We start from the raw sequence: 27976 nt of genomic DNA, 5'->3' as shown, positions 1-27976 counted from the left end.
AAACGTTCCGATAACGTATCCGTTACTCGTTTCATAACGTCGTAACCAATCACATCCATTCTAATTAAATTTCACAACTTAATAAAATTCAATTCAATTTCAAATATTGTTTGAAAACGAGGGTTATTATAAGTGAGGCAACTAGAAAAGAATGAAGAGATTCGATACTGACATAGCGAGGAATGAGGTTCCAAACCCTGCCTGAGTTGCAGGTGGTATACTTTTTTCACAGTGAGGGAGTTTAGTATCTCCCCTGGTCTCAGGATACAATGGTTATGCTTATTCATAGACTTGTATAGCTAAGTTTTCTTGATATTTATGCTGTTTGTATCCAACTCTTTGGGAAAGTCTGAGATTGAAACATCATCAAATGATACAAGCATTTGCTGATTTTCTGTAGAACATCAATCGTTAGGGAATGAGATCAGATCAAACGGGTCAAAACTAAAATCAAACTGTATTACGATAGAAATCATAGAATGCTATAATAGTCCCAGCGAATATAAAACTGGTCTATAATTGTAAAAAGCTGTATGAAACCCAAAAAATGGCCCATACAGGTCTCGAACCTGTGACCTTCGCGTTATTAGCACGACGCTCTAACCAGCTGAGCTAATAGGCCGATCTGCTGTTTTCTGTTGTAAAACTAAAGTTGACTTGCATCAGGTAGAAAGAGGCAGAAATTTCTATGACTACTACATTGTCATCTTCTGAGAGCGTGCGTCCGCAACTTTGACCCCAACTGCTGATGACGCCCATGTCCCAATCGGAATCTTGCAGTGATGCAGGTGACTACCAAATTACCATAATGCCCCCACACACCTCTTCCTCCTAGTTGTTAACTGAATCTCACGGACTGAGACATCGCAGATACTGATCGATCCAGGCTCCAGAGAGATGGGGTGGGCGATTGCACTCCACGGCGGCGCCGGCGACATCCCCCTCTCTCTTCCACCGGAGCGCCGCCAGCCTCGCGAGGCCGCCCTCCGCCACTGCCTCCAGATCGGCGTCGAAGCTCTCAAGGTCAACAAGCCTCCTCTCGACGTCGTTGAGCTTGTGGTAAAAAGAATTCTTCAATCTATTTCTCCAGTCTCCAACTTTCTTACTCCGATCACTTTATACAATCATTTCCACGTTAGGTTCGCGAGCTGGAGAATATTCCGGTGTTCAACGCCGGCAAAGGGTCAGTGTTGACCAGCAAAGGCACGGTGGAGATGGAGGCTTGTATTATGGACGGCACTAAGAGATGTGGAGCTGTTTCTGGGCTCACTACTGTAGTCAACCCCATATCTTTGGCCAGATTGGTTATGGAGAACACTCCTCACATCTATCTTGCATTTGATGGAGCAGAGGCCTTTGCTAGAGAACAAGTTAGTCACTTTTTTTTTACCATGCTTAACATTTTACTTCCATCTCACCAGTTTTTACTGTGTTAATCAAGTACTAGGCCTGATGTGATTACTGTTCTTATTGATCTAGGCCTTAGTAGAAGCACATAGGGTCAATTGGAAGTGCTTCTTGTATAAGCAGCCACAAACTTAGCTTTGCTTATAGAGTTATAGTACTTGGCTTGATTTTGTATGTGTTTTTTGTGTGCTAGAGTTTATTGTATAACTATGGATTCCTGATTTGCCAGGGTGTAGAGACCGTAGACGCTAATAGCTTCATTACACCAGAGAATGTTGAGAGGCTAAAGCAGGCAAAGGAGGCCAACAGAGTGCAGGTAGACTCTTATTTCTCTTGCTCCTAACGTAGCTAGGAGAGTGTAACTGTATTACCACATTCAACAGGGAATGCTGGATTTATGTTTGTGTAGTAGTGTAAATGTTTGCTTGTGAAGTTGAATAAATGTGTTAAAAGAGTTATTTTTGTTACAAATGTACAGATTGATTATACACAACCAATTCAGAAAGATGTCAAGGAGAACAAACCCGAGGCCGATGGTGATAGTCAGCTTGGAACTGTAGGATGTGTGGCTGTTGATGATCTGGGGAACTTGGCTTCTGCGACTTCAACTGGCGGATTGGTCAACAAGATGGTTGGGCGGATTGGGGACACGCCCATTATCGGCGCAGGGACATATGCCAACAATCTGTGTGCAGTTTCTGCCACTGGGAAAGGTGAAGCAATAATTCGGAGTACAGCTGCAAGGGATGTGGCAGCTCTTATGGAGTACAAAGGTCTTTCTCTAAAAGAGGCTGCAGCTTATGTTGTGGAGGAGAGTACTCCGAAAGGCAATGTTGGCTTGGTTGCTGTATCTGCCACAGGAGAAGTCACAATGCCTTTCAATACAACAGGGATGTTTCGAGCTTGCGCTACTGAGGATGGGTACTGGGAGATTGGAATATGGCCTTCTGATGTGCAAAAATGAGTTGTTTGTTCTGCTTAAAACAGTTTTAAGTTGGATCTTGATCTATGGAAGATGACTGGCCAAAATTATTCTGTGCCTTAATTTCTGATATCAAGTAATAGAACATACTTTGCATATTTTTCTAAATTGTTTTCCTTAGACCAAATTTTAACGTGAAGTTTTTTAAGGAAAAAGAGATATTATCACTAAAATATCTATGACCATAAGACACTTAGCTAGTTAGCTAGGCACATACATCAAAATGACGTCTTGTGGCTGAACTAGATGGACTACAATAACACTAGGATGGAGTTAAAATAACAAATGGGGTAAAAAAAAATTGATAGACAGCCTACACTGGTCTTGATGAAAGTTTGCTTTCATGAATATTGACAACTTCTCAGCACTATCACTTGTGTGTTGTAAAAGAATCAAAAGATAATATTTCAACTAAAATAAGGATCACTTATCCTATCATTGATTTAGTAATCATCATTATAAAGTCTATACACTAGAGGCTTTGCCCGTCATGGTTTGAAATTAGTACGCACTCATAATTTTGTTACCCAACAATGTCGGCACTGATTTCAACTGAGCAAGTAAGATATTGCCCTTAATTTTCTGTTAGGTCCACATTTTTCAGTTTTCTTGTAGAACAATGTAAAAGAAAAAAGGAAAACGTTTCTTTTTCCTATTCTATTTTGAAGGGTCATCTATCTTATCTCATGTTATAGACGGGAGTCTATTCAGCGCACCGTTAGAGTACTACCACCATCAGCACGTGCTCACGTGCACCGTTAGATCAAAACGGAGGTTAGCTGATCTGTGGTAATTAAGAGCGACAGTGCGACGACGGCGTCATTTCTGCAACTCCGATAAGGTAAGAAAGAATGTCTCTGCAAGGCCGGTGCCAGAGCCAATACCTTCGAGCAGCACGGCCACGGCTGCGATGATGGAGCAGATTATAAATCTGGTGCTCATGTTGCCGACTGTGAGGAACATGACGGAAGAGTCGATCTAAGGGATTTGAAAAAATTTCTCTCCTTTTAGTTGGGTATCCATGTCTATGGAGGATTACCCAGAAACAAACATAGTTGACCAGTGACCACAAACTACTCACGTTCATCTTCTTCATCTTCAAGCTCTCTCCCTCTATAATCAACTTTTTTACGTACTACGAACACAATAAACATAGTCCAAGACCAATGAAGACCATCAATGAGTCATCTTGCCTTAAATTCGATCATACTCTAGTAGAGTAGCAGGGTAGGCATATTGAATCACGAGGAATCCAATACACTTTCTAGCCTTGGGACTAAAGTTGAAAATGAACCAAATAGCATCAGAACAGTGGTTGTGGACAGTGGCTCTTCGGGAGCCTGATGACAACCCAATTGTGAACGAGATATAAAGAAGCCAGAGCTGCCTTAGTTTTTAAAATTATGTTCCCTTCCCTCCTCCGACGAATGAACATGCACCTCGAACTGATCGAAGAAAAATTTACGATGCCGACACCGCCTCAAGGCGGAGATATGGTTGGGCAACCACATAAGCTCGCAGGTCGAGAAAGCAATACACTTCGACATTGTTAATGGAGAGTAAAAACGTATGGACGTTTTGATTATAAAACTAATGGATCCCACAAAATAAAAGACTCAGATTGTTTCTGACTATTAAAATATTCGCCGGTGTGGAAGCTCCATGGTGCATACAATCCGATTCCGTTATAGACTTGGAAATCACTATAAACTATGGCAACACTTATCTCATCTTTATATATGCAATAATTGTAATGATCATATGTTCAGTGTCATTGTCATGATCACTTCACCATATATATTTGGGGTCACGGATTTATATATTTTTTCATTATAAAGGCAAAATGCACATGCATGCATTTAGGTATTGAAAATAACATTTCGAATATGATAATAGAGTAATCCACAAAAAATTACAAAAGCATAAACGTGGAAGTAAACATTGCGTAAGAGAATCATTCATACGAAGTACGAAAGATACTAATCATAATGACTCCGATCACGGAGGTTAAAAGTAAAAAAATATGCTCACCAAGTGATCGACCTTGCTACGCTATATAAGATAGACTGATAGTTTCTACTTTTTCAAAAGCTAGCACAAGTTCTTTCAGACTAGTATGGCTTCTGATTATCCAGAAAAAGAAGATGGAAACATGACCACTCCAGCTTGGAGATTGCGAAGAAGTTATCTCTACCCTTCCTAAAATGGAAGGGTGGCAACTGGCAAGGTAGTGATACGGATTACTTCAAGTACCAAGGCTATTGGTATCCCCAGCTGTTCCTGAAAGGGCTCATTTGGGCACAGCAAAGTGTCAAGGCCAGAGACACTGACGTCTTCTTGGCCACCTATCCAAAATGTGGTACAACATGGCTTAAAGCTCTCATGTCTGCTATCCAAATTCGAGATTATCAATCCCCATCCAATCATCCATTGCTCACAAATAACCCTCATGATTGTGTACCCTTCTTAGAGAGTTAGAGTTGGCGAGTTGCTTGCTCACGAAGATAATCCTAACGCCTACATAGAGTCTCTTCCCTCACCTAGATTGCTTGCAGCCCACACTTCATACTCATCGTTACCAGATTCCATTGTTGAAACTCCAGGTACACGGATTGTGTACATTGCGAGGAACCCTAAAGACGTTCTTGTTTCCCTATGGGAGTTTACACGGAAAATAAGACGTAAAACTTCAAATGGGAAACTTCAGACTCTTCCGATAGAAGAGGCATTTGAAATGTTTTGTAAAGGGACTTCACCTGTGGGGCCCTTCTGGGATCATGTTCTGGGTTATTGGGAAGCAAGCAAGGAAAACCCAAACAAGGTCTTATTTTTGAAGTATGAGGAAATCAAGAAGGACACTGAGGGATGTGTAAAGAGGTTGGCAGAGTTCATGCGTCAACCGTTTTCGTTGGAAGAAGAAAGACAAGGTGCTGTTCAACAAGTAGTAAATTTCTGCAGTTTTGAGAATTTGAGTAATTTGGAGGTGAACAAAAGTGGGTCTCTCGTCCTTGCAAAATCTGTGAAGATGGACAATAGCATGTTCTTCAGAAAATGCCAGGTTGGGGACTCCAGCAATTACCTAACGCCTGATATGTCCAGCATCTTGACAAAATCACAGAGCACAAGCTGGGCAGTGCTGGTTTGAAGTTTTAGAGCTATTCTGTTATGTATGTGATGATGAAATATATATGATTCGATGGAGTTCAAGGATGGAAATGCACAACCGGCCAGAAATCGCAACAAAAGTAGCTGATCGATGCATGGCCTTGGCTACAATTGTGTGCATATCACTCTTCTTCAGCTCGGAGTTGGTATTTCTTTTTCTTTTTCTTTTTATGAATGCCTAGTCTGCTTGTTTTATTGTCAAAGCTTTATCCTTCTCACTAATTGTTGTTCCTCTTAAATAAATACAAAAATCTGTAATAAAAATCCCAATGATTTTGAGAGTCCCTTAAACATTTCAGTTTATGATCCACAAACTGACTCGGTCAAATTCGTGAAATAAGGAAACACTAAACCATTTCATCCACACAAGTTCAAAGAAAATCATTGTCCACATGCCTGCCTTGCCATGCGAGTGACCTAATGATGTCTATAATTAAGATCAATGTATTATTTTGAAAAAAGAAAAACCTGGATTTTCACAGGGTATATTCATCATCAAGTTCTTTCAGATATATGGCTTCTGCGGCTGTACTGGATCAAGAAAAAGAACAAAGAGATGAAAACAAGAATAGCGGCATCCAAGATATCCAAGAAATGTTCTCAACCCTCCCTAAAGTGAGAGCCTGGGGAGGTGATTCGGATTACTACCAATATCAAGGTTTTTGGTACCCCCAGATGTTCCTTGAAGGTGTCATTTGGTCACAGCAAAGTTTTAGGGCTAGAGAAACTGACATTTACTTGGCCACATTTCCCAAGTGCGGTACGACATGGCTCAAGGCTCTCATGTCTACTATCCAGAATCGAAATAACCAGTCCCAATCCAACCATTCATTGCTCACAAATAATCCTCATGAATGTGTGCCCTTCCTAGAGTTGCTAGCTCACAAAGAAAACCCAAACGCCTACGTAGAATCTCTTCCCTCACCTAGGTTACTCGCGACCCACATTTCATACTCATCATTACCAGACTCCATCGTGAAAACTTCGGGTACAAGGATTGTTTGCATTGCAAGGAACCCTAAAGACGTTCTCGTTTCCCTATGGGAGTTTACACAGAAAATAAGACGTAAAACTTCAAATGGGAAACTTGAGACTCTTCCATTAGAAGAGGCATTTGATATGTTTTGTAAAGGGCCTTCAGTTGCAGGCCCCTTCTGGGATCATGTTCTCGGTTATTGGGAAGCAAGTAAGGAAAACCCTGATAAGGTCTTGTTTTTGAAGTATGAAGATATGAAAAAGGACGCAGAGGAATGTGTAAAGAGGTTGGCACAGTTCATGCGTCAACCATTTTCGTTGGAAGAAGAGAAACTCGGTGTTGTACAAGAAGTAATGAGCTTCTGCAGTTTTGAAAATTTGAGTAATTTGGAGGTGAACAAAAGTGGGGCTGTCAATTTAACCTCTACCAAGGCACTCGACAATGATATCTTCTTCAGAAAAGGCCAGGTTGGGGACTCCAAAAACCATTTAACATCTGAGATGCTTGAGCAACTCGACAAAATCACAGAGCAGAAGTTGGAAGCTGCTGGTTTGAAATTGTAGAACCTCTCAGTCTTGTAACAAAGCTTTCAACTATGTGAAACTAAGGGTACCAATGAATGTAAGTATGAATATACATAACCCAAAGTTGATGTATTTTGTTATTTTCAATCGCATAATGACAACCTTATGGAATGTGGTTGATGTTTAGGATAACTTGAAATAGGCATGGTTCAGTTGCATAATTTCAGAAATTTAAAATAAATAATTATTACAATCCTTGCTAGAGAACAAATAATTCTACAGTTTGCAGAAAGGGAAAAAGAAAACCCCATCTGTCAAAAATGAATCTACCTCCCCCAACTCTTCATCTGGTACATTTAACATTTCTATTGTATAAAAGCAATTATTTTTCTTTCATAATACTATTGATGCAAAAGGAAATGAAAACGAAAACTGCCTATTCAAAGTCAAAACTTTCTACTTCTGACTCTACAATATGAACGATCACAAAATCATTTTGGGAGTTTAAAGCTGTGAAGATCGCATGAATTACCAGTAAATCAAGAAGCAGCATATATTAACTTGTGACGCAATCTTGGAGATATGGGTGGTTTCGATTTACATACCGTTCCCAAAGAGGCTTATATCTGCCAATGGCCAACTTCAGCCATGGCTTCATGTAGCCATTATAATGGATAACTGCTGCACTCTCAATCAACCGGTTGTCAATATTCAGATCATACCCCAGTCCTAATACATGCCATCTCCTATCAAGTGGTTCTGTCAGACCATAAAAAGTAAGAAGGCCAGGCGGAAGAGTGCCCAACTTCCAGAGAGTCCCATCAGCATTCTGCTCCTGCCAGTAATGGTACCGTGCGGTTGCATTCGCTTTTCTCCAAGAGATCAAATCAAAAACATTCATACCAAATGCCCATCCACATGCCTGTGGATCAAACTTCGAGCTGATAATTGTGTTTGAGAAATTGAGATACCTATAGTAACGGTGAAAGGCTTCCAGACAAGTTTCCACTGCTCCATTCACATTTCCGTGCAAATCCAATGAGAAAAGTGGGGTCAGATCCTTCTGAACAACAACATCATCATCGAGAAACACTACCTTTTCCAGCTGTGGGTAGATCTCTGGGATGTAAAATCGGAGGTGATTGAGCAAAGATAGATGCTTCGGGTTTCGCAACTTTGTATCAACATTCAAATCTTGATAACCCCCAAAATAGTAGGCCAGTGAATCTGGATCAAGGAGCTGTTTCACAATAGGTGCATAAGAGGCATTAAACCAAGACAAGTCCTCCACATTCTGCACCTCTATGGTACATCCTTTGAAATCATTGCTGAGGAACCAAGCCTGCATTGTACCATAGTTGACTCCATTGGTAACAATATGGAAAACCAGCTGTTTTGGATGGTCAGCATTGCAAACGGTAGAGTTCACAACAGCAGAAGTAGCCAACACATTATCTGAAAATACACAAAAATGGTAGAGATTGTTATCCACAAGTCTAGGAGAGTTCTTCTTATCATCTGCAAGTACTTGTATAGAAGCCTTTTTCAGCCAATCAGCTGTGAGCTTAATATGTAGGCAATGGAGGCTTTTGGGTAATGCTTCTGCAGCTAGCTGTCCAAAAACAGTGCTTTGAATAGTTGCTGCATATGCACGCTCTTCAAGGGCTTGAATATGGGACTTCATTGTCATTATTGTGGTTGCAATGTCATAATGTGCATCTTGAGCCCTGAATATAAGAGATGATAGGCTTTTAATTATTGGCTCTGCTTCCTCTAATGTGATCGACTCCCCCCTCATGGCAGCTTTAGATAGCAAAAGTTGGCACCTTCTGATCTTTGTGCTAAGTTCCCAAGCAAGATGAAGGTTATTGTGCTCTTTGGCAATAATAACATAAGCTTTGGCAAGTGTCATTTGCTCAGCCAGCTGACGGGAAAAGGATCTAGCACTTGATATATCTTCAGTAAAATTTAACCCCTCATGAGCAACTTCTTCAAATCTCTCATTATTCTCCTGAAAAAGGGAGGCCACAACGAAATAAGACATCAAATGATTAACCCAAGATATCCAAGCTACATCAAGAAGTTACACACACAGAATTACAGTAAAGTAAAAAAAAACCATGGACCTAGGAGAAAATATACTGAAGAGATCAGAAATATGAGGAGTCAAAAGGCCAATGTAGACATTTAGGAATGTCTATTTTGCACTTCAGATTTATGTAAAATCTATATAACATGCATCTTTTGATACCACAAGTATAAGGGCAAGGCATCTAAGAACGACTAAAACATTGTGAAATCTGCTGAGTTCATCTAATTTCAGATCCCTAGTTAATAAGGAACTCCTAGTACAAGAGATAGAGCCACAATGAGAAGAAACTCACAGTTCCACATCCGATTCTTGACAAGGTAATTTCCCTCATATCAGCATTATAGGTATACAATGGGATGCAATCGGCATCAGTTGGTATTTTATTTCTTCATAAGATTCAAATGTGCAATTTACTAAACAGGCACAGCAAGCACAAGAAACTTCTTGATAGATTAAACAACTCATAAACCTATCAACCATTAACAAAGACCCAAACAGTCTAGCGTAAATCCCAAATATGATAAAATAGCAGCACAGTTGAACACATTCAACTACTGAAAATCCAAGCTCCATGAAACTCAAAGTAACAAGTTTCTTGTCTACCAGTCAATTATGGCTATGTTCATAACATAACACATAAGTGATATAACTAACTAGTATTAAATCCAAAATGCTGGCTTGTAACCGAGAGACAGTATCCATTACACTACCCGCCATAATTCAATAAGATCACATCTTCATCTTAAGGGCCAAAATCTAATAACGGCTCGATCAGTGAACCAACTAAAGATCCCAATCAAAATGTTCAAACCCCTTTAACAGAAAACTCAAGAACTCAACAGGAAACATAATGCCTAAACATTACAACACGAACTCAAAACTTCATCAAAACAGAGCATCAGAACTCTCAAACGAACATTGGTAGGGATCCAATGTTAAATCATTACAAATTGAATCATATAAAAGGGGATAGTGAGTAATATCAATCATACCAGTACGGGCTGTTCGACCCGATCTTCATTCTGGTTATGGTGCAACACAAACAAAACGAGGCCAGCAATGGAGAAGAGTCCAAACAGAGCCCAGATCCAATAAGAAAACCTCCTGCTTCGAACCGGGCGCCGATATTCGGCCGCCCGCCGCCGCATCTTGGACTAAACTTCACCACCAAATCACGAATCCGCACCGGCCCATGACCCAGATTCCGATCAAAAACCCATCAAGAGTCCACCTTTAACCATCCCACCTCACTCTGCCACAAACCCAATTTCGTCTCCAATAAACAACAAGTGACGAAAACCCCACACGCCCTATTGACCTCTCCACTTGTGATTTGTGAATGCTTCTACACACGTAAAGGTCAGGCCTTTGTCTCTGATTCTGTTCAGGGCAGCTTTGGAATCAATCACAGAATCATAGAGAGACAAAACCAACAGTGTTCAGCTGAAGAAGAGAGCTCTGAGAGCTTGTGGTGATTCCAGATGGTCTGCTGTGTTTTTGGGGAGGGAAAAACAGTCACCAAGCTAGGACTGACCAAGGTATCAAAAGCAAAGAAGAAAAGGCCCATGAGACCATGTGTTGATTGAGGTATTAATACCCCTCTAAAGAAAATGTCCAATTTAGTTCATGTTACTTACCATAAACTCTGTCGTCACAATAGATGAATAGAAACTCGTTTTTGTCTTTTGAAGGTGAAATAAATCAATGCATTGGATTGAAGATTTGAAGTCTATGTAGTCTGGCGTTTGTGAAATTTTAAGGTCGAAATGATTGGTAGTGTAATGAAAAGATGGATGTTTATGTGTATGATTTGTTGGAGAGAATCATAATAGATGATGTGTACAAGCTAGCCAGCTATTTTTGCTGGTGAGTGCTATGAATCTACTACATTCTAAGGTGGAGTTTGCATGTAATCGGCAGCGTTGATAGAAGAGTAGGGTAGGTGGGTGTCTCTAATTGTACCACAGTCATTGCATCTAATTCAGTCTCCAACTGCATATATGATCTATGAAAGAATGAAGTGTCCTCATTGTGCCTACAGAGTAAAGCACACCCCACCTTGTGGTCTATATGGACAATGGAGTTCCCACCGACTATGCCAACAGGGAATGAAGTCTATTCTCCGTCATTTAATAAGAAATTGTTCGATGTATATATACCATATACTTGTACCAAAATGTTATTTCATTCTACATAAGATACGTATATATACTTGTGTAATATTCGTAAGTAGTGGCGGATACATGTTGAAAGCTTTATGGGCTCAAGCTCAGACGAAAACTTACCAAGATATATTTAATTTATATGAGATACATTTCACAAGTTATTCTCTAGTTGAGTTGGCTAAGTTATAAGCATAAAAGTTGATGTGTCTAGGTTCGAGTATTGGCAATCCTCATTGCTTTGTCTTTTTTTTTTTCCTTCCCCTTTTACATTTTATTCCCAGTGTTCTATTATGTCTTCTTTTTTTCTCACAATAATTTTTAGTTTTCAATGTGTTAGCGATATGCCACAACTCATTGATGGGAAAAAGAAGGAAAAATATTAGTACAATTAAAATTTTATAAATTAATAACCTCGAGATTGAGAAAATTCATTAATTTAATAAGATATTAATATATCGATACATTAATAATATATTAATTAATCGATTAATTAATAACTTATTAAATTATAAAGATATAATAAATATTTTGTTTCACTTTTTCAAAAGATTATTTTTACATTATTCATGCAACTATCACTACATTTTTTATTGTTTTTTGGACTACATTGTTTCTTTATTTTATTAAATATAGTTTTTTATATGTATTACATTGTTCAAAATATTATATTATTTTATGAAGATTATATTAAAAAAATTCTTTGATGAAATCCTCATAACTGTAAAATTTATTATATAAATTATGTTATTATTAATTTATATATTCGATAGACCCTATATGAATTCTCAAATTTCTATTATCTTATAAATTTAGCACGTTAGTCCAAGTCGGGACTAGTAAAAATTATTATTTTGGCGAAGTTATTAATTAAGCGAGTATTAATTTAAAGAGGTTTTACTATACTTTAATCGGGTATACAGTTATCTTAGTATATGTGTCTAAATTCAATTGTACAATAAATTAAAAATTTACAATAAAGGTATGTATTGATTAGAATTTTAAGATGTAGATTTTTTTTTTAATTTTTCTTCCATTTACTTATTTATTTAGAAAGGGTACTGATGAAAGTTTAATGAAAAAAATAAAAATGGAAGGGATTGAACGAGTGTATTTAAATTTCTCCTCTCTCTCTATGTCTCTATCCAAAGAAAAAGGGCTCCACTGTTTGTAGGAAACGACAGTCGTTGCAGACGGCAAACGGAGACAAAACGGGAAAGCGAGTTAGATGCAGACAACCTTGTTCTCCGTTAGATTGTTTTTGGGAATTGAGACCTGAGAATCAAATGTTGTATTCTTCACATCATACTTTGGAATCTTTATTTCTTTTTATGTCTGATTCTGAACCAAAGTGCGATTTAGGAACCTTGTCAATCGAAATTCCAAGCTGTGTTATTTCTGGTGGTGGGAGAGTCACCCCATCCTCCGCCGCAGAAATCCCACCCACTCCCATCTCTTTCCTTCTCTTCCAGTCAATACTGAATCTTACTTCAACCCTTCAATAAATTTTAAGGTATGCAATCCTATCCTGTAAACCCGTCTCACTTATTTTCATATTTGTTCTCATAGCTCATTTGTTTATGCTCTTCATGCACTGTAATGGAATATCTTGGATGTTGTTATTGGTGTTTGAATTGTTATGGTGTATATTCTCTTTTCTGGGTTGTAGCTTCATCGCATTATAAAAGTTACATAGTTGAATCTGTTGCTGGGATTCCTTAAACACCCTTTTCCGGCTTCGTCACATTTGACTTGCCCATTTGGATTTATATATTAAAGACTGAGACTTTGCATCCATTTGATTCAGATAACTTGTTCGAAGTGATGAACTCATGCCTATTTGAAACAAAACAAACAACGCATGCTGAACTGGGAAAAGAATGAAAAGATTTAGACTTTCCCACATGAATCACTAATTGGACAATTTGAATAGAATTTCTGCATTTATTTGGATTCTTTAGGGCCAAAGAACTGAGAGAGAGAGAGAGAGAGAGAGAGAGAGAGAGAGAGAGGTGGAAGTGGTTGGCAATGGGGAAACAATCCGAGAAGTTTTCTGCAGATTTTGTAATGGGAGGAATGGCGGCATTGGTAGCAAAGAGCGCGGCAGCACCTATTGAAAGAGTAAAGCTCTTGTTGCAGAATCAAGGGGAGATGATAAAGAGAGGACAGCTTAAGAAACCTTACAAAGGTGTCGGTGATGGGTTTAAAAGGGTTTTTAGAGAGGAAGGCGTGTGTGCCTTTTGGAGAGGCAACCAGGCCAATGTTATTCGGTACTTCCCTACTCAGGTACATCATTTGCTTTCTATTCCCAAATGCAATCCTTTTATTCTTATTGAGCTGGCAATGTTCTTGTAACTCTTTTTTGTTTATGTAGTTAAAACAATTAAATTACTTCTTAGCCCGTTCTACTGTAATGGCATACTATTGTTGATGTTCTTCTTTCATTTTCTGAGTTTCATAGTTGTTTGTTATATCTTGTGCAAGAATTTTTCCAGATATCTCCAATTTGAAGACTCTTTTTGCTTGTCAAAATGTTGTTTCTTTCACTAGTATGGTTGATTCAGCTGTCAGAATATAACTGGAGGAAGATGCTTATCAATTCTTGGGATGCGTTTGAATTTCCATTTTCTCTGCCGCTTATGTATTCTGAGTTTTCCAATGACCTTAGGTTTTTTCTATCAAATATATATTGCGGAACTTTCCTTCATTCTAGCAATTTACCTTTTTTTTGTTAGAGAAGTCATCTAGTCTGCCTAATTACATCAACCTCTTGGCATCACGTGTTAGTGGAGTTTTTTATAATCTGCATCCACTCTCTCAACTTAGAACTTGTTACTGTGCTTTGTTCAGTTAAATGTGCGAAATATCTTCATTGCTCTTTTTTGTCCTACCAATTGTTATCACCAAACATAGTTCGGAATATATGTAGGCTTTCAACTTTGCATTTAAAGGTTACTTCAAAAGCTTTTTTGGCCGCTCAAAAGAGAAAGATGGATACATAAAGTGGTTTGCTGGAAATGTGGCTTCAGGAAGTGCTGCTGGAGCAACAACTTCATTATTTCTATATCATCTGGATTATGCACGTACACGGCTAGGAACTGATGCAAGGCAGGGTGGAGTTAATGGACGACAACAATTTAGAGGGCTTCTAGATGTTTACCGTCAAACCTTGTCAACTGATGGATTAGTGGGACTCTATCGAGGTTTTGGGGTTTCCATTATTGGAATTACACTGTACCGAGGCATGTACTTCGGGATCTATGACACCTTGAAGCCTATTGTTTTGGTTGGACCTTTAGAGGTAAACATCTCCATTCTGGAAAATGATGCTACATTTGATGCAAGGCTTACATGAAAATACTTAATTGATCACAAGCCCAAAAGTTGAATCATTTGAGTTTCTTCAGGGAAACTTTTTGGCTAGTTTCTTTCTTGGTTGGAGTGTCACAACAGTTTCTGGGATCTGTGCCTATCCATTTGATACTCTTCGGAGGAGAATGATGCTTACCTCAGGACATGCCACAAAGTATCGCAATGGCTTACATGCATTTCGGGAGATTGTCCACCTTGAGGGCCTCACAACACTGTTCCGAGGAGTTACTGCAAATATGCTGGTGGGAGTTGCTGGGGCTGGTGTACTAGCAGGATATGATCAGCTGCAAAGCCTTGCATATAAACATGGTTATTCTGTTGAGCCAAATCAAAAAGTTGTGAAGCGATAATCAGGACATGGCATATGCACGGTTATTTTTTGGATCCGTGATAAATAATTTTTTAGTGAAAGTGCAGACTTTGGCATACAGACACAGTTGTTCTCTTGAGCCACAACAGGGTTTTGAAGTGAATGCCTGAACATGAAAGCTCTATACCAGTGTTACTACTTCTGTTGATTCATACTTACAAAAGATTTTTCTCAGAAATGAAGAAAAGGAAAGAAGAAAATAATTAAACATGGCCAAGAAAGGTTGTTCACCTATTGGCACTGCTTCTTCCTGGAATCTCCAAAGGCTTACATGTATATTCTTTGTACAGTTGACCAATGATATTCCAATTATTCATTTATTTCAATTGCAAATTATTTTTCCACTGCTGAGTTATTGTCCTCACTTCTGAGTGAAGATGTTATACAAGATATACATAGGATGTGATGATTTGGCATCAGCCCGGTGAGAGGTTAGGTGAGTGACTAAATGCTACGAATGATGGTTGACGCCAGTATACATTACAAAGTCAATTAGATTCTTAATCTCTGTGATTAATCTAATCACAATTACACGCTGTAGATGATTCTTCAAATCTTCAACTATGTCATTCCTATTTGTACACAGAAATTCAGTTGCACATTATTGTCTCTGCAATGTACCAGTCCAATATTCAGAAATGAAAATCAAAGTCTAAGGGTTTGATTTACATGCATTGTTTCACAAATCACAAGCATATCACTCACTGACTCACGTCCATTATCTAAAAGAGTGATCTTAAATTTACTTAAGCCAGAAGCCAGAAATTCTTGTGAAGCTTAGTGGTGATCAAGTACCCTCCAAGTCTTCTGCTCTTTCTCCTCACTGCAATCGTCATGCAACCAGCATTTTGTATGCAGTATTCCACAACCTCACTGCTTCTGGATGTTCTTCTCCTTCGCCTACTCGTCCAGCACCTCTTGATTAGCTTCCACCACATTGACCTCTCTCTTTTTTGGCCAAGAACAAGTAGAGCTACCTTTTGTTTCTTTGCTTCTTCCACAATTATTGCACCTCTTTCCTTCCCTCCAAGCAATGCTACCTCAACTTCCACCTATATGAAACCCAATAATCAATACAAATCTACATTTCATAATGAAACCTTTCGCATCTTAATTTAATAAAAAAAACAAAACAAAGCAATGTGATGTCACGCACTTACCCCGGGCTTTCTCCTCTGACAGTCCTTTTTCATAGAGTGAAGAAGCTCAAAAGCTCTCAAATTAAGCTTCTTTGCATTAGAGTCAACACCTGCATGCAACACCAATGTAGGTTAATAAGAAGATTATGAACTAATTAATTAAGACCAGGATCACTTTAATTTCTGTGAGTCTAACCTTGTTTGCAGGGCTGAGCTACATGAACAAGCACAATGGCATCCTGGGGTTGAACAGTGTGGGATAGCGCCCATTCAAGAGCTCCTTTGGCTTCAAGGCTCGAATCCACAACCACCATTATCTTGTTCCCAGACTCTTCCCCATTTTTCACTCTGATATCTGCTCCAAAATCATCACTGCTGTGGCTCAGAAACTGATCTGTTTTGTTGGAATAGGAGGAGGAATGTCTGACGCTTCTAGAGGCGGGTTTCAGTTTCGGTTTTGACCCCGGACTCCGGGAATGGACCGGAAAACAAAGCACGCCTCGGCCAACACACAACCTTGCATATCTTCTACTCATTATGATGATTTTGGTTCTGGTTGGAACTTGGAAGCTTAGCTAACTTAGTCTGCTATATATATATACGAGGAATGGAATAAATGAGAAAACTTTGTATACACAACTTATAATTTCCGAGCATGTCAATGATTCCATGCACAAATTGTTTATTTGGGTTTGTATTTCCATGAGGTAGGCCACATCTTGAACGTGCTTGGCATGAATTTGAAGGCTTCATGTATGTTCCTAATTAATCATCTTACTACAGTGGGCTAGTTGTTGAGCTTGACGTGTATGCCATACTATGGCTATAGACTATAGTATTGGTATACAACAATTTCATTTCGTAGTTTCGTACCATCAAAAACGTTGGGTGTTTGACTTTATGTCCTCAAACAGAAATGCATGGTGAGCAGCCTTTTTTCTTGTTTCGTTCTCTCCTTGGTCCAACAATAAGGCCAGGAAGACATCATCTAGCTACCCAATATTAAACTTCAATTCTCACACAGAAAAGGAGACAACAACCACCAGCTAGGGGTGTATTTATATATAATAATCAGAACTAATCTCATAAAAGTTGTCTCTGACCTCACCTTAGTTATGCTTAAGTGTTAAATTTTTGATACATTACAGTTTTGTCAGTTGTCACCAATGACTAAAATATCGACAATCATGGATATATCGACCATTCGAAAAATGGATATTTCGAAGAAAATTTCAGAAAATATCGATATTGATAAAATTTCGACCGAAATTATTAAAAATTTGTAGACATACATAATCATTTTACATGTACCCTTAGGACTTGTGTTGAAGTTAATTACTTAATTAGATGTCAGAACTAATTCATTTGAGTGAGAGTGAGCTTTCTTTTCAAAAATTTATACTAAAAGAATATTATTACATATGATATATTCTTCATTTAGATTAGATTTGTACACTGTAATGTCAATTAATACTATTATTACATATGATATATTTTTCATTTAGATTAGATTTATATACTCTAATGTCAATTAATACTATTACTACAATATTACATATGATATATTTTTCATTTAAATTAGATTTGTATACTCTAAAGTCAATTAATATACATACTTGAATTGTACAATTGGTAAAAAAAACTATTTGAAATTGGGTTATATATGTTAAAAGATAGATAAATTAGCAAAACAGATTGCAGCAAAAATGGTTTGACTATTGTGGTTGCCCAGCCATAACCACAGTTCGAACCCCATCCATGGAGGTAAGTTTGTCTATTATTTTGGAAAATTGATTAATTTGCACAAATTGGGCCCAAACTGGGTTGTTGGGCCGCAAAATGGGAGGATATCTTCTGATTATCGCTAATTTATCCGAAATATCCAGAAATTTCGCGATATATCGAAAATATCGCACGAAATAATGTTGGTAGGTAAGGATAATATCTTGACGTGACAAAAACGAAATTTTCGCCGAAATATCGGCGAAAATATCGATTTTTCAGTCCTTGGTTGTCACCATGCATTTACAGTGTTGAGATATCACCCAAAAAAAACAGTTTCACAATACAGCTAGCTTAATTAGTCTTACACATTGGTCCTAGGGTATAATCATTCTATCTCTCTCTCTCTCTCAAATTACAGAGTAAAGTTTCAATTTTGACACATTTTTCGGTCAAATTTTTTCACCATAAGCGATTCAATATTTAGATATGCTATTCAAGATTATCTCTACAAAGTTTCATCCAATTTGTAGATGATTTGAGTTTTCAAAATTGAGATTTACACGAGCGGTTCACGTTGAACAGTTTTAATTCATTCACTGATTTAATCTAATTTCAATACCTTAACGATGTCCGAATTAGATGAAATTTTGTAGAGATGATCTTGAATAGCATATCTAAATATTGAATCGCTTATGGTGAAAAAATTTAACCGAAAAATGTGCCAAAATTGGAACTTCACTCTATAATTTCAGAGTGAAGCTTCACTTTGGATAAAGACTATATATATATATATATATATATAGATCGACCGGCCAACATAAGCTCGCACAAATCATTGGAAATTAGGATGGGATGAAACTTCACTCTATAATTTCAGAGTGAAACTTCACTCTGGATAAGAACTGTATATATATATATATATAGTCTCTATCCAGAGTGAAGCTTCATTCTGAAATTACAGAGTGAAGTTTCAATTTTGGCACACTTTTCAGTCAAATTGTTTCACCATAAGCGATTCAATATTTAGGTATACTATTCAAGATCATCTCTACAAAATTTCATCTAATTCGGACATCGTTAAGGTATTGAAATTAGATCAAATCAATGAGTGAATTAAAACTGTTCAACCTGAACCGTTCGTGTAAATCTCAATTTTGAAAGCTCAAACCATTGTCAAATTGGATGAAACTTTGTAGAGATGATCTTGAATAGTATACCTAAATATTGAATTGCTTATGGTGAAACAATTTGACTGAAAAGTGTGCCAAAATTGGAACTTCACTCTGTAATTTCAGAATGAAGCTTCACTCTGGATAGAAACTGTATATATATATATATATATATATATATATATATATATATATAGATCGACCAGCCAACATAAGCTCGCACAAATCATTGGAAATTAGGATGGGAAGGGATAAGACGATAAGTATATGTCTCTGTGTGTAGAAGTCAACTTCTTATGAGAAAATGAACTTGTTGCAAGGGAAAACTTATCTTTCAACCAGGGGCGGATCCAGAAATTGGAGCATGGGGGACTTGAATTTGTTAATTAAATAAGTAAAAATATTATAATGAAAAATCTCGACGGTATAAGAAAATTTTATTGATTATAAATAAAATATACATCTATGTAATGAGTCTTACCGCTCAAATACAATACAAAAGTATAAACTAACTAAATTTGACTCTATGGTTCGATAAATTCTCAAAATCCTCAATCATCACTGTTACAACCCGAATCTTTTATTTTCGCAAAATAGTAATATCGTCCGCATTTTTAGTACGTTCTTAATCGAGATCTGATTTTAGTATCTTAGAGTTTGGATATTCTCGAAAAAAGTGTTCGTTGGAGAAACGCCAATTTCGGAAAGTTACTGTTCACGGGGGAGATTATATATATATTTGGAAAGTTGCCATTTTGGAGGGGGAGGAAAAGAAAAAAAAATTCTGGATCGCAGCCGAGCCGAGCCCGACCCCGACCCCGCCACTGTCTCGCCGCCATTCTCCGTCGTCCGGCCGAAGTGGGCCACGCACAGGTCTCCTCTTGAAGCTTTGAGGGTCGCCGATCGATTGAGGTAGGTGGTGCCACCCCTAGCTCCGCCGTTCGGGAGCTACGACGCCGGGAAGCTCTGGCTGTCCTATTCCTCTTTTCACCGGAACTCTCTCCTCCGGCCACCATAGGCCGTGAAATTGGTCCCAAAAGAAGCGCAAGGAGCCGTATAGCAAACCCCCAAAAGGAATCGAACCAATTCGCACAGAGGTATGAGAATCGACGATTTGAAATTCTAGGGTTCATGATTTGGGGCTTTTCTATTTGCTTTCGATTGATATGTTTAGACTTTGAATTGGCCTTAGTAGTGAACTAGAAAGTTGTTAGAAATGTTGTGTAGATTGTGTTGATGAAATTTGGGGTTGATCGGAGGCCGCCGGTAGCGGCGCCGCCGCCACTGTTCCGGCGGCGCGTGGCGCCTGAATCCAGCCGAGTGTAGGGCTTAAAATAACCCTCTCGGTGTAGGGAATTTGTGAGTACCTTGTGAGATTGAGTCGATGAAGTTAAGGATCGTTATGATATATTGAAAATACGCGTTATCGGTTTGTAGATCGTGAAAATCCACCCGTTGGATTGATCTTGTTTTCGTCCTAGGAAGTGAGGATTAGTTAATCGGGTTTACTAGATGTGTTGGTGGTTGACTTGGTCGAGAATATGATTCTCGGTTTATTTCCTAGGCCATAAGGGTGTTTAGCTTACTAGGGTGAACTACGAATGGCTTGATCCCTTGTAAAGGGTACGTAGGCAGTCCAAACAAGGTTTGGGTGCAACTACAATTATTTTAGATTAGATATCGGTTTACGTTTGAAAGTATTTAATTTTGATGCTAGGTTTCTGGCTACGAGTGGACGTTATTTTAAGTATATGCATGCATAAATATTTATTTATGTGATTTCGGGCGTTATATGATTTAATTGCTTTGCCGTGATATTTGGTTGACTTGGAAATATATATGAGATATATATGTTTATAACGCTTTATTTGGTTGACTTGATCGGTATCAATTACAAACAGATCTAAAAGAAGAATTACAGTATTGTTGAGGCATCTTAATTTAGTCCTATAGCTTCATTCAGAAATTTGAAAGTTCAACTTTGTAGGGTTAGGGTTTGATGAGCCCAACTTAATTGCTTTCCAGCAACAATTTGGTCGAGATGAAGATAGATAGCTAGTTGGCCCATGGCATCCAGAGCTTGGAAGGTGGTTATATATATTGCCGTTTTTGACTGCAGAGATCCGCACTAAAATAGTGGTGCAAATTTCCATTTTTGCTCAACTTTTCGATCAAATTTTCTCATTTTTACCGTTTAGTATTTAGATAATATTATGTAGATCATCTTTGTAAAATTTCAGACAATTTGGTGATCGCTAAGGCCCTCAAAATTACGTTTTTCTGTTAAAACCATGAACGGTTCATGTTTAAAAGAATTCAATCTATCCATTTATTTTTCAATTTTAAGGACCTTAACAATCACTAAATTGACTGACATTTTGCAGAAATAATCTACACAATATTATCTAAATACTAAACGGTGGAAATGAGGAAATTCGACCGAAATTGATTTAAAAATAGAAATCCGCACCAAAACTATTAGTGCAGACCTACCTTTTATTTGAGAAAATTTCTATATAAATATATATATATATATATATATATATATATCAAAGAAAATTGCAAGTAAACAAGATTAGTACAGTGAGCACGAAGCGGCAAATCATATGCAATGTTCTCTGGCTTAAACCCCAAGCCAATAATAAATGATACAGAACAGAACTGAATTTAATTATCAACAGAGAACCTGATGTAGTGCTGCACTGCTGCTTAAGTACGTTCTTAAATATATCACAAGTTAATTAAAGAACAGCTCTCATTATTAAATTCAGATGCTTATATATGGATGTAAAACCGTACCTCTTTTCCCTTTTGGACTAAATTTTTTTCAATAAGCTTACACCAGACACTATATTTGAGCTAGCAGTTGGCCAGTGTATATATATAGACTATAGACAAATCAATTTATCAATACTTTGCTTAATTAACTCGCTATTGTAGATCATCTATTCATTAAGGTGGCGGAGCATCCAAGATGGCAGGATCGCGTTACTGTTGGCAGCGGCGGCTTGATGCTGAGGTGGAGATGGGGTTTCTTCATCCTGATCATGGTCTCCAGAGGTGCCTCTGCATGCAATTAATAATTATCAATTCAAAGTCCGTATATATAAACTTGTTAACTAAATTGAACTTGGTATTTTACAACTTTCATATCCATAAACTTGACAGGACTGATCCAAGCAGAAAGATCGAAGTAAAACCAATTTCAGTAAAGCAATTACCCGAAATTTAAGGACTGCGATGCCTGAGGTGGAAGGGTACTGCTGGAGGAGTTCAAGCTGTGCCTCTGCATCTGCTCCCATTGTGTTTGCGCCTGCCCCTGTGACTGTGTGACACTGCTGACTGCTGCTTTCTCCTTCTCCTTGACCTATAGATCATACATATGGCTCAATTGTGGCTAAGGTAGAATATTAGAATGGAATTAAACTAAGAACCTCAGGTTTTTTAGTTTCACATTGACTATTCACGTATACCTTCTTTGTCAACAAATTATTTTGCTCCTGCAACGCCTTATCCTGTCATGGAAGACAAATCCCATACACCATACATCCAAATTATACATGTGCATATTTCAATACCACATACAGAAATTAAATGTATTCTTCTACCTTTTTCCGGAGCACCGAAATGGATTCGTACATAAGTTGGTTCTGTATGTGATCAAACAAAAAATCATAATCCAATTAATTTCTTCCTTAAATGAAGAAAATGAAACCTTATATATATATACACACACACAAACACGATGTATATGATATATAGAATGTATGTGTGTATGTATGTATGTATATACGTATATATGTATGTATAAGACTCTTCCACTAATAGATATTTTTTTAGTATTTTAAAGATAGCTCATTCACTAACTTTTTATTACATTTTTCACATCTAAGGTGTAGATCACTTCTATAAAATTTCAGCTAAAATAATGATCGTTAAGGTATCAAACTTGGTGAAAACAATGGACGCACCAAATCTGTCAAACTAGAACCGTTCATGTTTATAAGTTTAAATTTCAGTTTTAAATGCTTTAAACACCTCAATTTTTGCTAAAATTTTACATAGGTGATCTATACATTAGACTTTAGAAGTTCAACGGTGGAGATGTGAGAATATAATTGAGAAATTGGTCAAGTGGCTTATCCCTTTTTTAAACCTAAAAAGGGATCCCTCACTAGAAGGGCCCTGTATATACATATACAAAAAGTATCCAAAACTTGGAGTCATATCCATTGATATTGTACCTTTCTAGACCTTATGTGCTTCAAAGCATAATCAAGTTGCTGCTCCAAATTTTGAAGCTCTTTCATACTCAAAGATTGGAGGTCTTCCCCCAGAAGATGACTGCATATTAGAACATGCAAGAACATAATATTTTGTTTCATAATTAAACTCACGAACACGTAATATACTTACAAATGTAACAAGGTGGTGCTTACCTTTGATTTCTATGTAAAACCTCCACCCTCGCTTTGAGCTTTGCATGTTCTAGAATCCAGTTTCCCTATACAATAAAGTTATGGAATAAAAAAAATTCTAGAACACAAAACATATTAGCAAAACAACATTTCCTTTCAGGTTATAATTAGGAGAATGTGTATGGCATACATTTGATTGATCGATATCTTGATCCTGATCATGATTGTTTCCAAGAAGCTGCCTCTCTGCGTACGAATATCTTTCATATCTCTCAAGGATTCTTTCCATGCTATCAATAAAATAATAAAAATCAGTGAGAACTCATGAGTTAATATGGAAATGGCTTGATGTGAATTTGTGGTTTCAGATAACCTCCAGCCAAACTTGACACACCCTTCTGTTTGTTGCATAACTAACAAATGTGTTAATATAACATGAAAATGGCTTGAAGTGAATCTGATGAAACCTCATTCGGCCCCAGTTGGCTACAGTTTTTTAGCATTTAAGTTGTAGCTTTGTGGTTGGAGAGAAAAATTAAGGATGGGACTTGGATTCTAACGAGCCTACCAACATAATCTAACGTCATTGGAGTAGTAGGCTCCATAAAATGATTCCAAAACAACGACTCTATTTGACAACAAGCTAAATTAGTAAAAGGCGACAATAGTAAAGCAAAATGTTTTGCTGTGACTTGAGAGGCAAGACATTAAAAAAAATTGAAATAAGTATAGGTAAATATTTCATATTGATGTGAGTTTTTTTGTTCTTTTAAGTTATAATACTATCAAGCATATAAGCAATAGTAACCTCTCAGTGTATATTATATCCCGATTTTGCTCTCAACTCCATTATGCGTAAAGCAATAGGGTTATCCAGACCAACATTAGTAAACAGGGACCAAGTTGGGCAAATAAGTAGTTCCTCAATCAAAATTAGGAGTACAAGATCAAGGATATGTCGATCTATAAGTCTATCCATGTACTAGAATTAGCTACTGGGATTGAACGCAATTATAACTTTCCGGGGTTAACACACTCAATTTAAAGTTTTAGAGATGCTCCATTATAAATTCTTGGTTAACTTGAATTCCAATGGTTTACACTGCAGTTAAGAAGGTTCCTTTCCTCAAAATGATCTTAAGGAAGTTTACCTACATAATATACCTCAAATAAGATCTCGAAGGTTCCTTTCCTCAAAGAAGTTTAGCTATATAATATACCTCATATACAATCTCATTGAGTGCTCGAGCAAATGCTTTTTTATATTTTTTTTAATCAAATATAACTACTTCATTCATTATATTGATTATAATAAGAGGTAGTTACAAGTACTTGAGAGTTGAGATACAGTTAAAGAGCCATCGCGGCTCTTCTACAATCTAAAAGCAATTTTGCTATGGCGGTCATATTGCCTCCACGAGGATGGAACTGATTCAAACCATTGTTTGAAAGCATATTTACCTTCTTCAATAATTATTTGCATCTTGTCCACATTCAACGTAACCGTTCATCTTGTATAAAAGTTTACTGTTAGATCTTCTACAACTCTACAAGTGCATTAAAAAGACATGTACCAACTTCAAACTGCCAGTTTATCTAACTAGGCAGGCACATTTTCTCTTCGTGGTTTCATATATAACGATACAGATCGATAGCATACATATACAGTTTCTCTTTCTTGTTACATGAATACCCTCCCTCTTAGCCAGCTAGGAACCCTTTTGGGGTGGTTTCTCTCTTATAACCCAGTCATTAGTTACTCACAGGGCAAGCTAGGGTATATGCATTCTGATGGTCATTTGAGTTCTTATAAAAGCCACATACACTGCACCTAAGTGCTAAAGTACTGTGTACATTGCAAAGAACAGACAGAAGATAGAAATAATGGAATAGCGGCAAATAATATACATTTATTCCAAAGTATCCTAGTACAGACACAAAGTTTATGAGCTAGTAATTAACTGATAATCAAAGAAGTAGATTTGGGTAATTGCTAGCTGCAGGCTAGTCTCGATGGTAGAGCAAGAGAAAAGACAGCACAGCTAGCTCGTTAGCTCATTTTGTTTTCTGGTGGATCACATCATGATGGCGATGGACAGACTCATATCGTATATACGTACCCCTCACAGAAATACCCAGAAAAATATTGACTCTTTACTCTCTAGTCAATACTCAACCAAATCTCAAACAGCTAGCTGCTGGTTAATTCAACTTTCTTGCATGAAACTGGTTAAACGAACTAAACACAAAACTAATTCAACTAAAAAAAACTACTAGCAGCAGCAGCTACTAGTGCATGAACCATGAGATTGCCAGAAATGAAATGAACAAGCATATAATTGCTTAATAACAATAGTGAAATCTTAATGCGCCGAAGAATAAGAAGATCGAAGTCCGATATTACATACCAAGAATCAGTGGAGTACTCAAAGAGCTTGCCTTTGGTGGAAAAGACGATCAAAGCGACCTCAGCATCGCAGAGCACAGAAATCTCATGCGCCTTCTTGAGCAGCCCAGACCTTCTCTTTGAGAAAGTCACCTGCCTATTGATCTTGTTCTCTATCCGCTTCAACTGAACCCTTCCCCTTCCCATGACTCAAACCAAAGAACCCTCACTGGGATCTCTCTCAATCTTTCTCTCCGGGAAACCAAAAAAAGAAGAACACCACGATAATGGGAAATAGAGAGAGAGAGAGAGGGGGGAGGAGCTGGAGAATATAAATGGGTTTCTATATTTCTAGGTGGTGTGCTGTAACTGTGACTCTGTGAGTGACTGACCTGTGATTTATTACAATAATGCATATTTATAGAAAAGTTGAAAACCTCTGTGGAAACAAATGAGCGGAATTTGCGAAACCTGAGTGGTTTTGAAATTCGTTGTCGAGTTTCTATTGGCTGGAGCCTCTGTGGCAGTCGTTTTATTGGTTAAAATTCATGGGCTCGAAACCACACATTTTCCTCATTCCAGCTTATTTACCGACCGAGCCCCTCGCCATCATCATCGTATCAGTGCTTAATTAAAATTACGTACGGATCGGATTTATCCTTTTTTTTTTGTTTCCTTCGGATACCCCGTTTATGATTTTACTGTGGATTTAGTAGTACTGTAGTAGTATGGGTGTGTTGTTATTGGCCAGATTAACCTAGCACTGTTTTGGACTATCATGTGTGGGGACTATAGTGTTCCTTTGTTTGCGTCAGGGTTCTCAAAGGTGTAATATGCTTGGCAATCCAATTCTGCCTTAACGAATCGAAAGTGAGATATCATATCATTGGATGGTAATTAGTCCAATTAGTCAAGGTGTTTTTCTACATGCGACAATTAATTAATTGGAAATTTTATGTACATAATAACTTGTGTAGTATGTACAATATCAAAATTACTATTCATTGTGTCTTCCTACAACGTATTCAACAAATTCAAATTAGGGGTTTTCCCCATCTTGCAGAAAGATCTACTAGATTTCATCCTTTCAACCTAATTCGTTTCTACAAAACGTACACTTATCTTTAACTAGGGTGTTACATTGTCAGTTGTCAAAAATTTGCTACTTTTGATCCTTTGTCTTTCTCAGAGATTTTTTACATTCATTATTGACAGCTTGCCCAAGATGCTTGCATTGACACGGCTTATGCTAAAATAATATTTAGCCGACATTTGTTTACTTGAATACTATTTTCTCTTCATAAGAGAAAAGCAAATAGTACCAATTAAGTACCAACATAAGAAAAATTTTGATGATTTATTTTAAGGGTCCACGAGGTTAATTCTTGTCAGTCAAAGTAAAACATACAATGATACTGTGTAAGTTCTTCTATTGGCCGAATAGGAAACAAAGGCATTAAACATACTAGGGCCCTTCCGTTTGAGGTTTCATTTTTGTTTTGAAATCATAGCTCGACTGATAGGAATTATATATGGCGGAACAAGCAGAACCAGTTAATAACAACACCGTTTTTACCGCGCACCAGGACCGGCCCTAACATTTTCAGGGCCATAGGCGAGATAAAATTTGGGGCTCCTTAAACAAAAACAAAAAAGCTTGTTCTTCAACAACAATAGGTGAAAAAGGAAAAACAACAACAATTCTCGATATTACTTGCATTTTTTTGCCACAAAAGTTAGACCGCTTAATCTTTTTCAGCCAAATAAACCAACTGATCTAACAAAGTAACATTCCAATTGATTACTGAATTATGCTCAATAGTCAATAAGAGTATAAGACAAGAATCATCATTGTTAAACACCAAATAGAAAAATAATAGTGAATTATTAGAGTGAATGAACAATTAATAATTATGCAAAGTTGCAAAACATAATAACCATTCTTCCATTCCCAAAGTTTTAGAAAACGCAGTACTATATTAGAGTTTACTGTATTCAATCAATTGAAGCAATGGTCAATCTTCTGAAATAAAAGTATTAAAAGCAAAAAATAATTGATAAATTATTTACCTGGTAAGAAAAATATATA

The 27976-nt window shown here is 37.4% G+C and overlaps 6 protein-coding genes, 1 non-coding gene and 1 pseudogene across 7 annotated transcripts; 4 read left to right on the top strand and 4 right to left on the bottom strand.

Moving 5' to 3' along the window:
- Nucleotides 1-144: 144 nt before the first annotated feature.
- Nucleotides 145-2487, top strand: LOC126793508 (isoaspartyl peptidase/L-asparaginase 1). The gene is made up of 5 exons (XM_050520049.1): nucleotides 145-788; nucleotides 871-1059; nucleotides 1140-1370; nucleotides 1637-1723; nucleotides 1886-2487. Exons 1-5 carry the CDS (start codon nucleotides 783-785, stop codon nucleotides 2369-2371), a joined length of 999 nt encoding a protein of 332 aa, XP_050376006.1. The 5' UTR covers nucleotides 145-782; the 3' UTR covers nucleotides 2372-2487.
- TRNAI-AAU (transfer RNA isoleucine (anticodon AAU)) lies at nucleotides 549-622 on the bottom strand. The gene has a single exon. It is a non-coding gene; the product is annotated as a tRNA-Ile (tRNA).
- A 435-nt stretch (nucleotides 2488-2922) lies between the features above and the next one.
- LOC126794007 (flavonol 3-sulfotransferase-like) lies at nucleotides 2923-5834 on the top strand (annotated as a pseudogene).
- Nucleotides 5835-5957: 123 nt separating this feature from the next.
- LOC126794004 (flavonol 3-sulfotransferase-like) lies at nucleotides 5958-7093 on the top strand. Its single transcript, XM_050520648.1, has one exon. It carries the CDS (start codon nucleotides 6068-6070, stop codon nucleotides 7091-7093), a length of 1026 nt encoding a protein of 341 aa, XP_050376605.1. The 5' UTR covers nucleotides 5958-6067.
- A 169-nt stretch (nucleotides 7094-7262) lies between these two features.
- Nucleotides 7263-10710, bottom strand: LOC126793499 (hexosyltransferase GAUT11). The gene is made up of 2 exons (XM_050520039.1): nucleotides 10139-10710; nucleotides 7263-9065 (listed from the first exon to the last, which is right to left on the bottom strand). The coding sequence occupies exons 1-2, from the start codon at nucleotides 10292-10294 to the stop codon at nucleotides 7611-7613; spliced, it is 1611 nt and encodes a 536-aa protein (XP_050375996.1). The 5' UTR covers nucleotides 10295-10710; the 3' UTR covers nucleotides 7263-7610.
- A 1862-nt stretch (nucleotides 10711-12572) lies between these two features.
- On the top strand, nucleotides 12573-15397 carry LOC126793509 (ADP,ATP carrier protein ER-ANT1). Its single transcript, XM_050520050.1, has 4 exons — nucleotides 12573-12821; nucleotides 13116-13594; nucleotides 14238-14609; nucleotides 14716-15397. The coding sequence occupies exons 2-4, from the start codon at nucleotides 13337-13339 to the stop codon at nucleotides 15028-15030; spliced, it is 945 nt and encodes a 314-aa protein (XP_050376007.1). The 5' UTR covers nucleotides 12573-12821; nucleotides 13116-13336; the 3' UTR covers nucleotides 15031-15397.
- Nucleotides 15398-15751: 354 nt separating this feature from the next.
- On the bottom strand, nucleotides 15752-16731 carry LOC126793513 (uncharacterized). The gene is made up of 3 exons (XM_050520059.1): nucleotides 16386-16731; nucleotides 16211-16299; nucleotides 15752-16102 (listed from the first exon to the last, which is right to left on the bottom strand). Exons 1-3 carry the CDS (start codon nucleotides 16723-16725, stop codon nucleotides 15797-15799), a joined length of 735 nt encoding a protein of 244 aa, XP_050376016.1. The 5' UTR covers nucleotides 16726-16731; the 3' UTR covers nucleotides 15752-15796.
- Nucleotides 16732-21767: 5036 nt separating this feature from the next.
- LOC126793512 (truncated transcription factor CAULIFLOWER A) lies at nucleotides 21768-26255 on the bottom strand. Its single transcript, XM_050520058.1, has 8 exons — nucleotides 25910-26255; nucleotides 23692-23791; nucleotides 23523-23587; nucleotides 23328-23427; nucleotides 22692-22733; nucleotides 22557-22598; nucleotides 22305-22450; nucleotides 21768-22149 (listed from the first exon to the last, which is right to left on the bottom strand). Exons 1-8 carry the CDS (start codon nucleotides 26092-26094, stop codon nucleotides 22029-22031), a joined length of 801 nt encoding a protein of 266 aa, XP_050376015.1. The 5' UTR covers nucleotides 26095-26255; the 3' UTR covers nucleotides 21768-22028.
- Nucleotides 26256-27976: the final 1721 nt, after the last annotated feature.

This window comes from Argentina anserina, chromosome 5, assembly GCF_933775445.1.
Source record: "Argentina anserina chromosome 5, drPotAnse1.1, whole genome shotgun sequence".
In the NCBI taxonomy this organism is placed as follows: domain Eukaryota; kingdom Viridiplantae; phylum Streptophyta; class Magnoliopsida; order Rosales; family Rosaceae; genus Argentina; species Argentina anserina.
Note: the sequence above shows the minus strand (reverse complement) of the source record. Positions and strands in the feature narration are given on the sequence as shown.

What these genes read in the sequence shown, in the direction of transcription:
- LOC126794004 (XM_050520648.1), top strand. Translation starts at nt 6,068, where the DNA reads ATGGCTTCTGCGGCTGTACTGGATCAAGAAAAAGAACAAAGAGATGAA.
- LOC126793513 (XM_050520059.1), bottom strand. Translation starts at nt 16,725, where the DNA reads ATGAGTAGAAGATATGCAAGGTTGTGTGTTGGCCGAGGCGTGCTTTGT. An exon ending in AGCTCAGCCCTGCAAACAAG is followed by an intron (nt 16,300 to 16,385) that starts GTTAGACTCACA and finishes TGTTGCATGCAG; the next exon opens with GTGTTGACTCTAATGCAAAG. An exon ending in GTCAGAGGAGAAAGCCCGGG is followed by an intron (nt 16,103 to 16,210) that starts GTAAGTGCGTGA and finishes GGTTTCATATAG; the next exon opens with GTGGAAGTTGAGGTAGCATT.
- LOC126793499 (XM_050520039.1), bottom strand. Translation starts at nt 10,294, where the DNA reads ATGCGGCGGCGGGCGGCCGAATATCGGCGCCCGGTTCGAAGCAGGAGG. An exon ending in GGGTCGAACAGCCCGTACTG is followed by an intron (nt 9,066 to 10,138) that starts GTATGATTGATA and finishes TCCCTTTTTCAG; the next exon opens with GAGAATAATGAGAGATTTGA.
- LOC126793512 (XM_050520058.1), bottom strand. Translation starts at nt 26,094, where the DNA reads ATGGGAAGGGGAAGGGTTCAGTTGAAGCGGATAGAGAACAAGATCAAT. An exon ending in GTTTTACATAGAAATCAAAG is followed by an intron (nt 23,428 to 23,522) that starts GTAAGCACCACC and finishes TCTAATATGCAG; the next exon opens with TCATCTTCTGGGGGAAGACC. An exon ending in AGCACATAAGGTCTAGAAAG is followed by an intron (nt 22,734 to 23,327) that starts GTACAATATCAA and finishes GATCACATACAG; the next exon opens with AACCAACTTATGTACGAATC.
- LOC126793508 (XM_050520049.1), top strand. An exon ending in TCGACGTCGTTGAGCTTGTG is followed by an intron (nt 1,060 to 1,139) that starts GTAAAAAGAATT and finishes TTTCCACGTTAG; the next exon opens with GTTCGCGAGCTGGAGAATAT. An exon ending in AGGAGGCCAACAGAGTGCAG is followed by an intron (nt 1,724 to 1,885) that starts GTAGACTCTTAT and finishes ACAAATGTACAG; the next exon opens with ATTGATTATACACAACCAAT.
- LOC126793509 (XM_050520050.1), top strand. Translation starts at nt 13,337, where the DNA reads ATGGGGAAACAATCCGAGAAGTTTTCTGCAGATTTTGTAATGGGAGGA. An exon ending in TTCGGTACTTCCCTACTCAG is followed by an intron (nt 13,595 to 14,237) that starts GTACATCATTTG and finishes GAATATATGTAG; the next exon opens with GCTTTCAACTTTGCATTTAA. An exon ending in TTTTGGTTGGACCTTTAGAG is followed by an intron (nt 14,610 to 14,715) that starts GTAAACATCTCC and finishes GAGTTTCTTCAG; the next exon opens with GGAAACTTTTTGGCTAGTTT.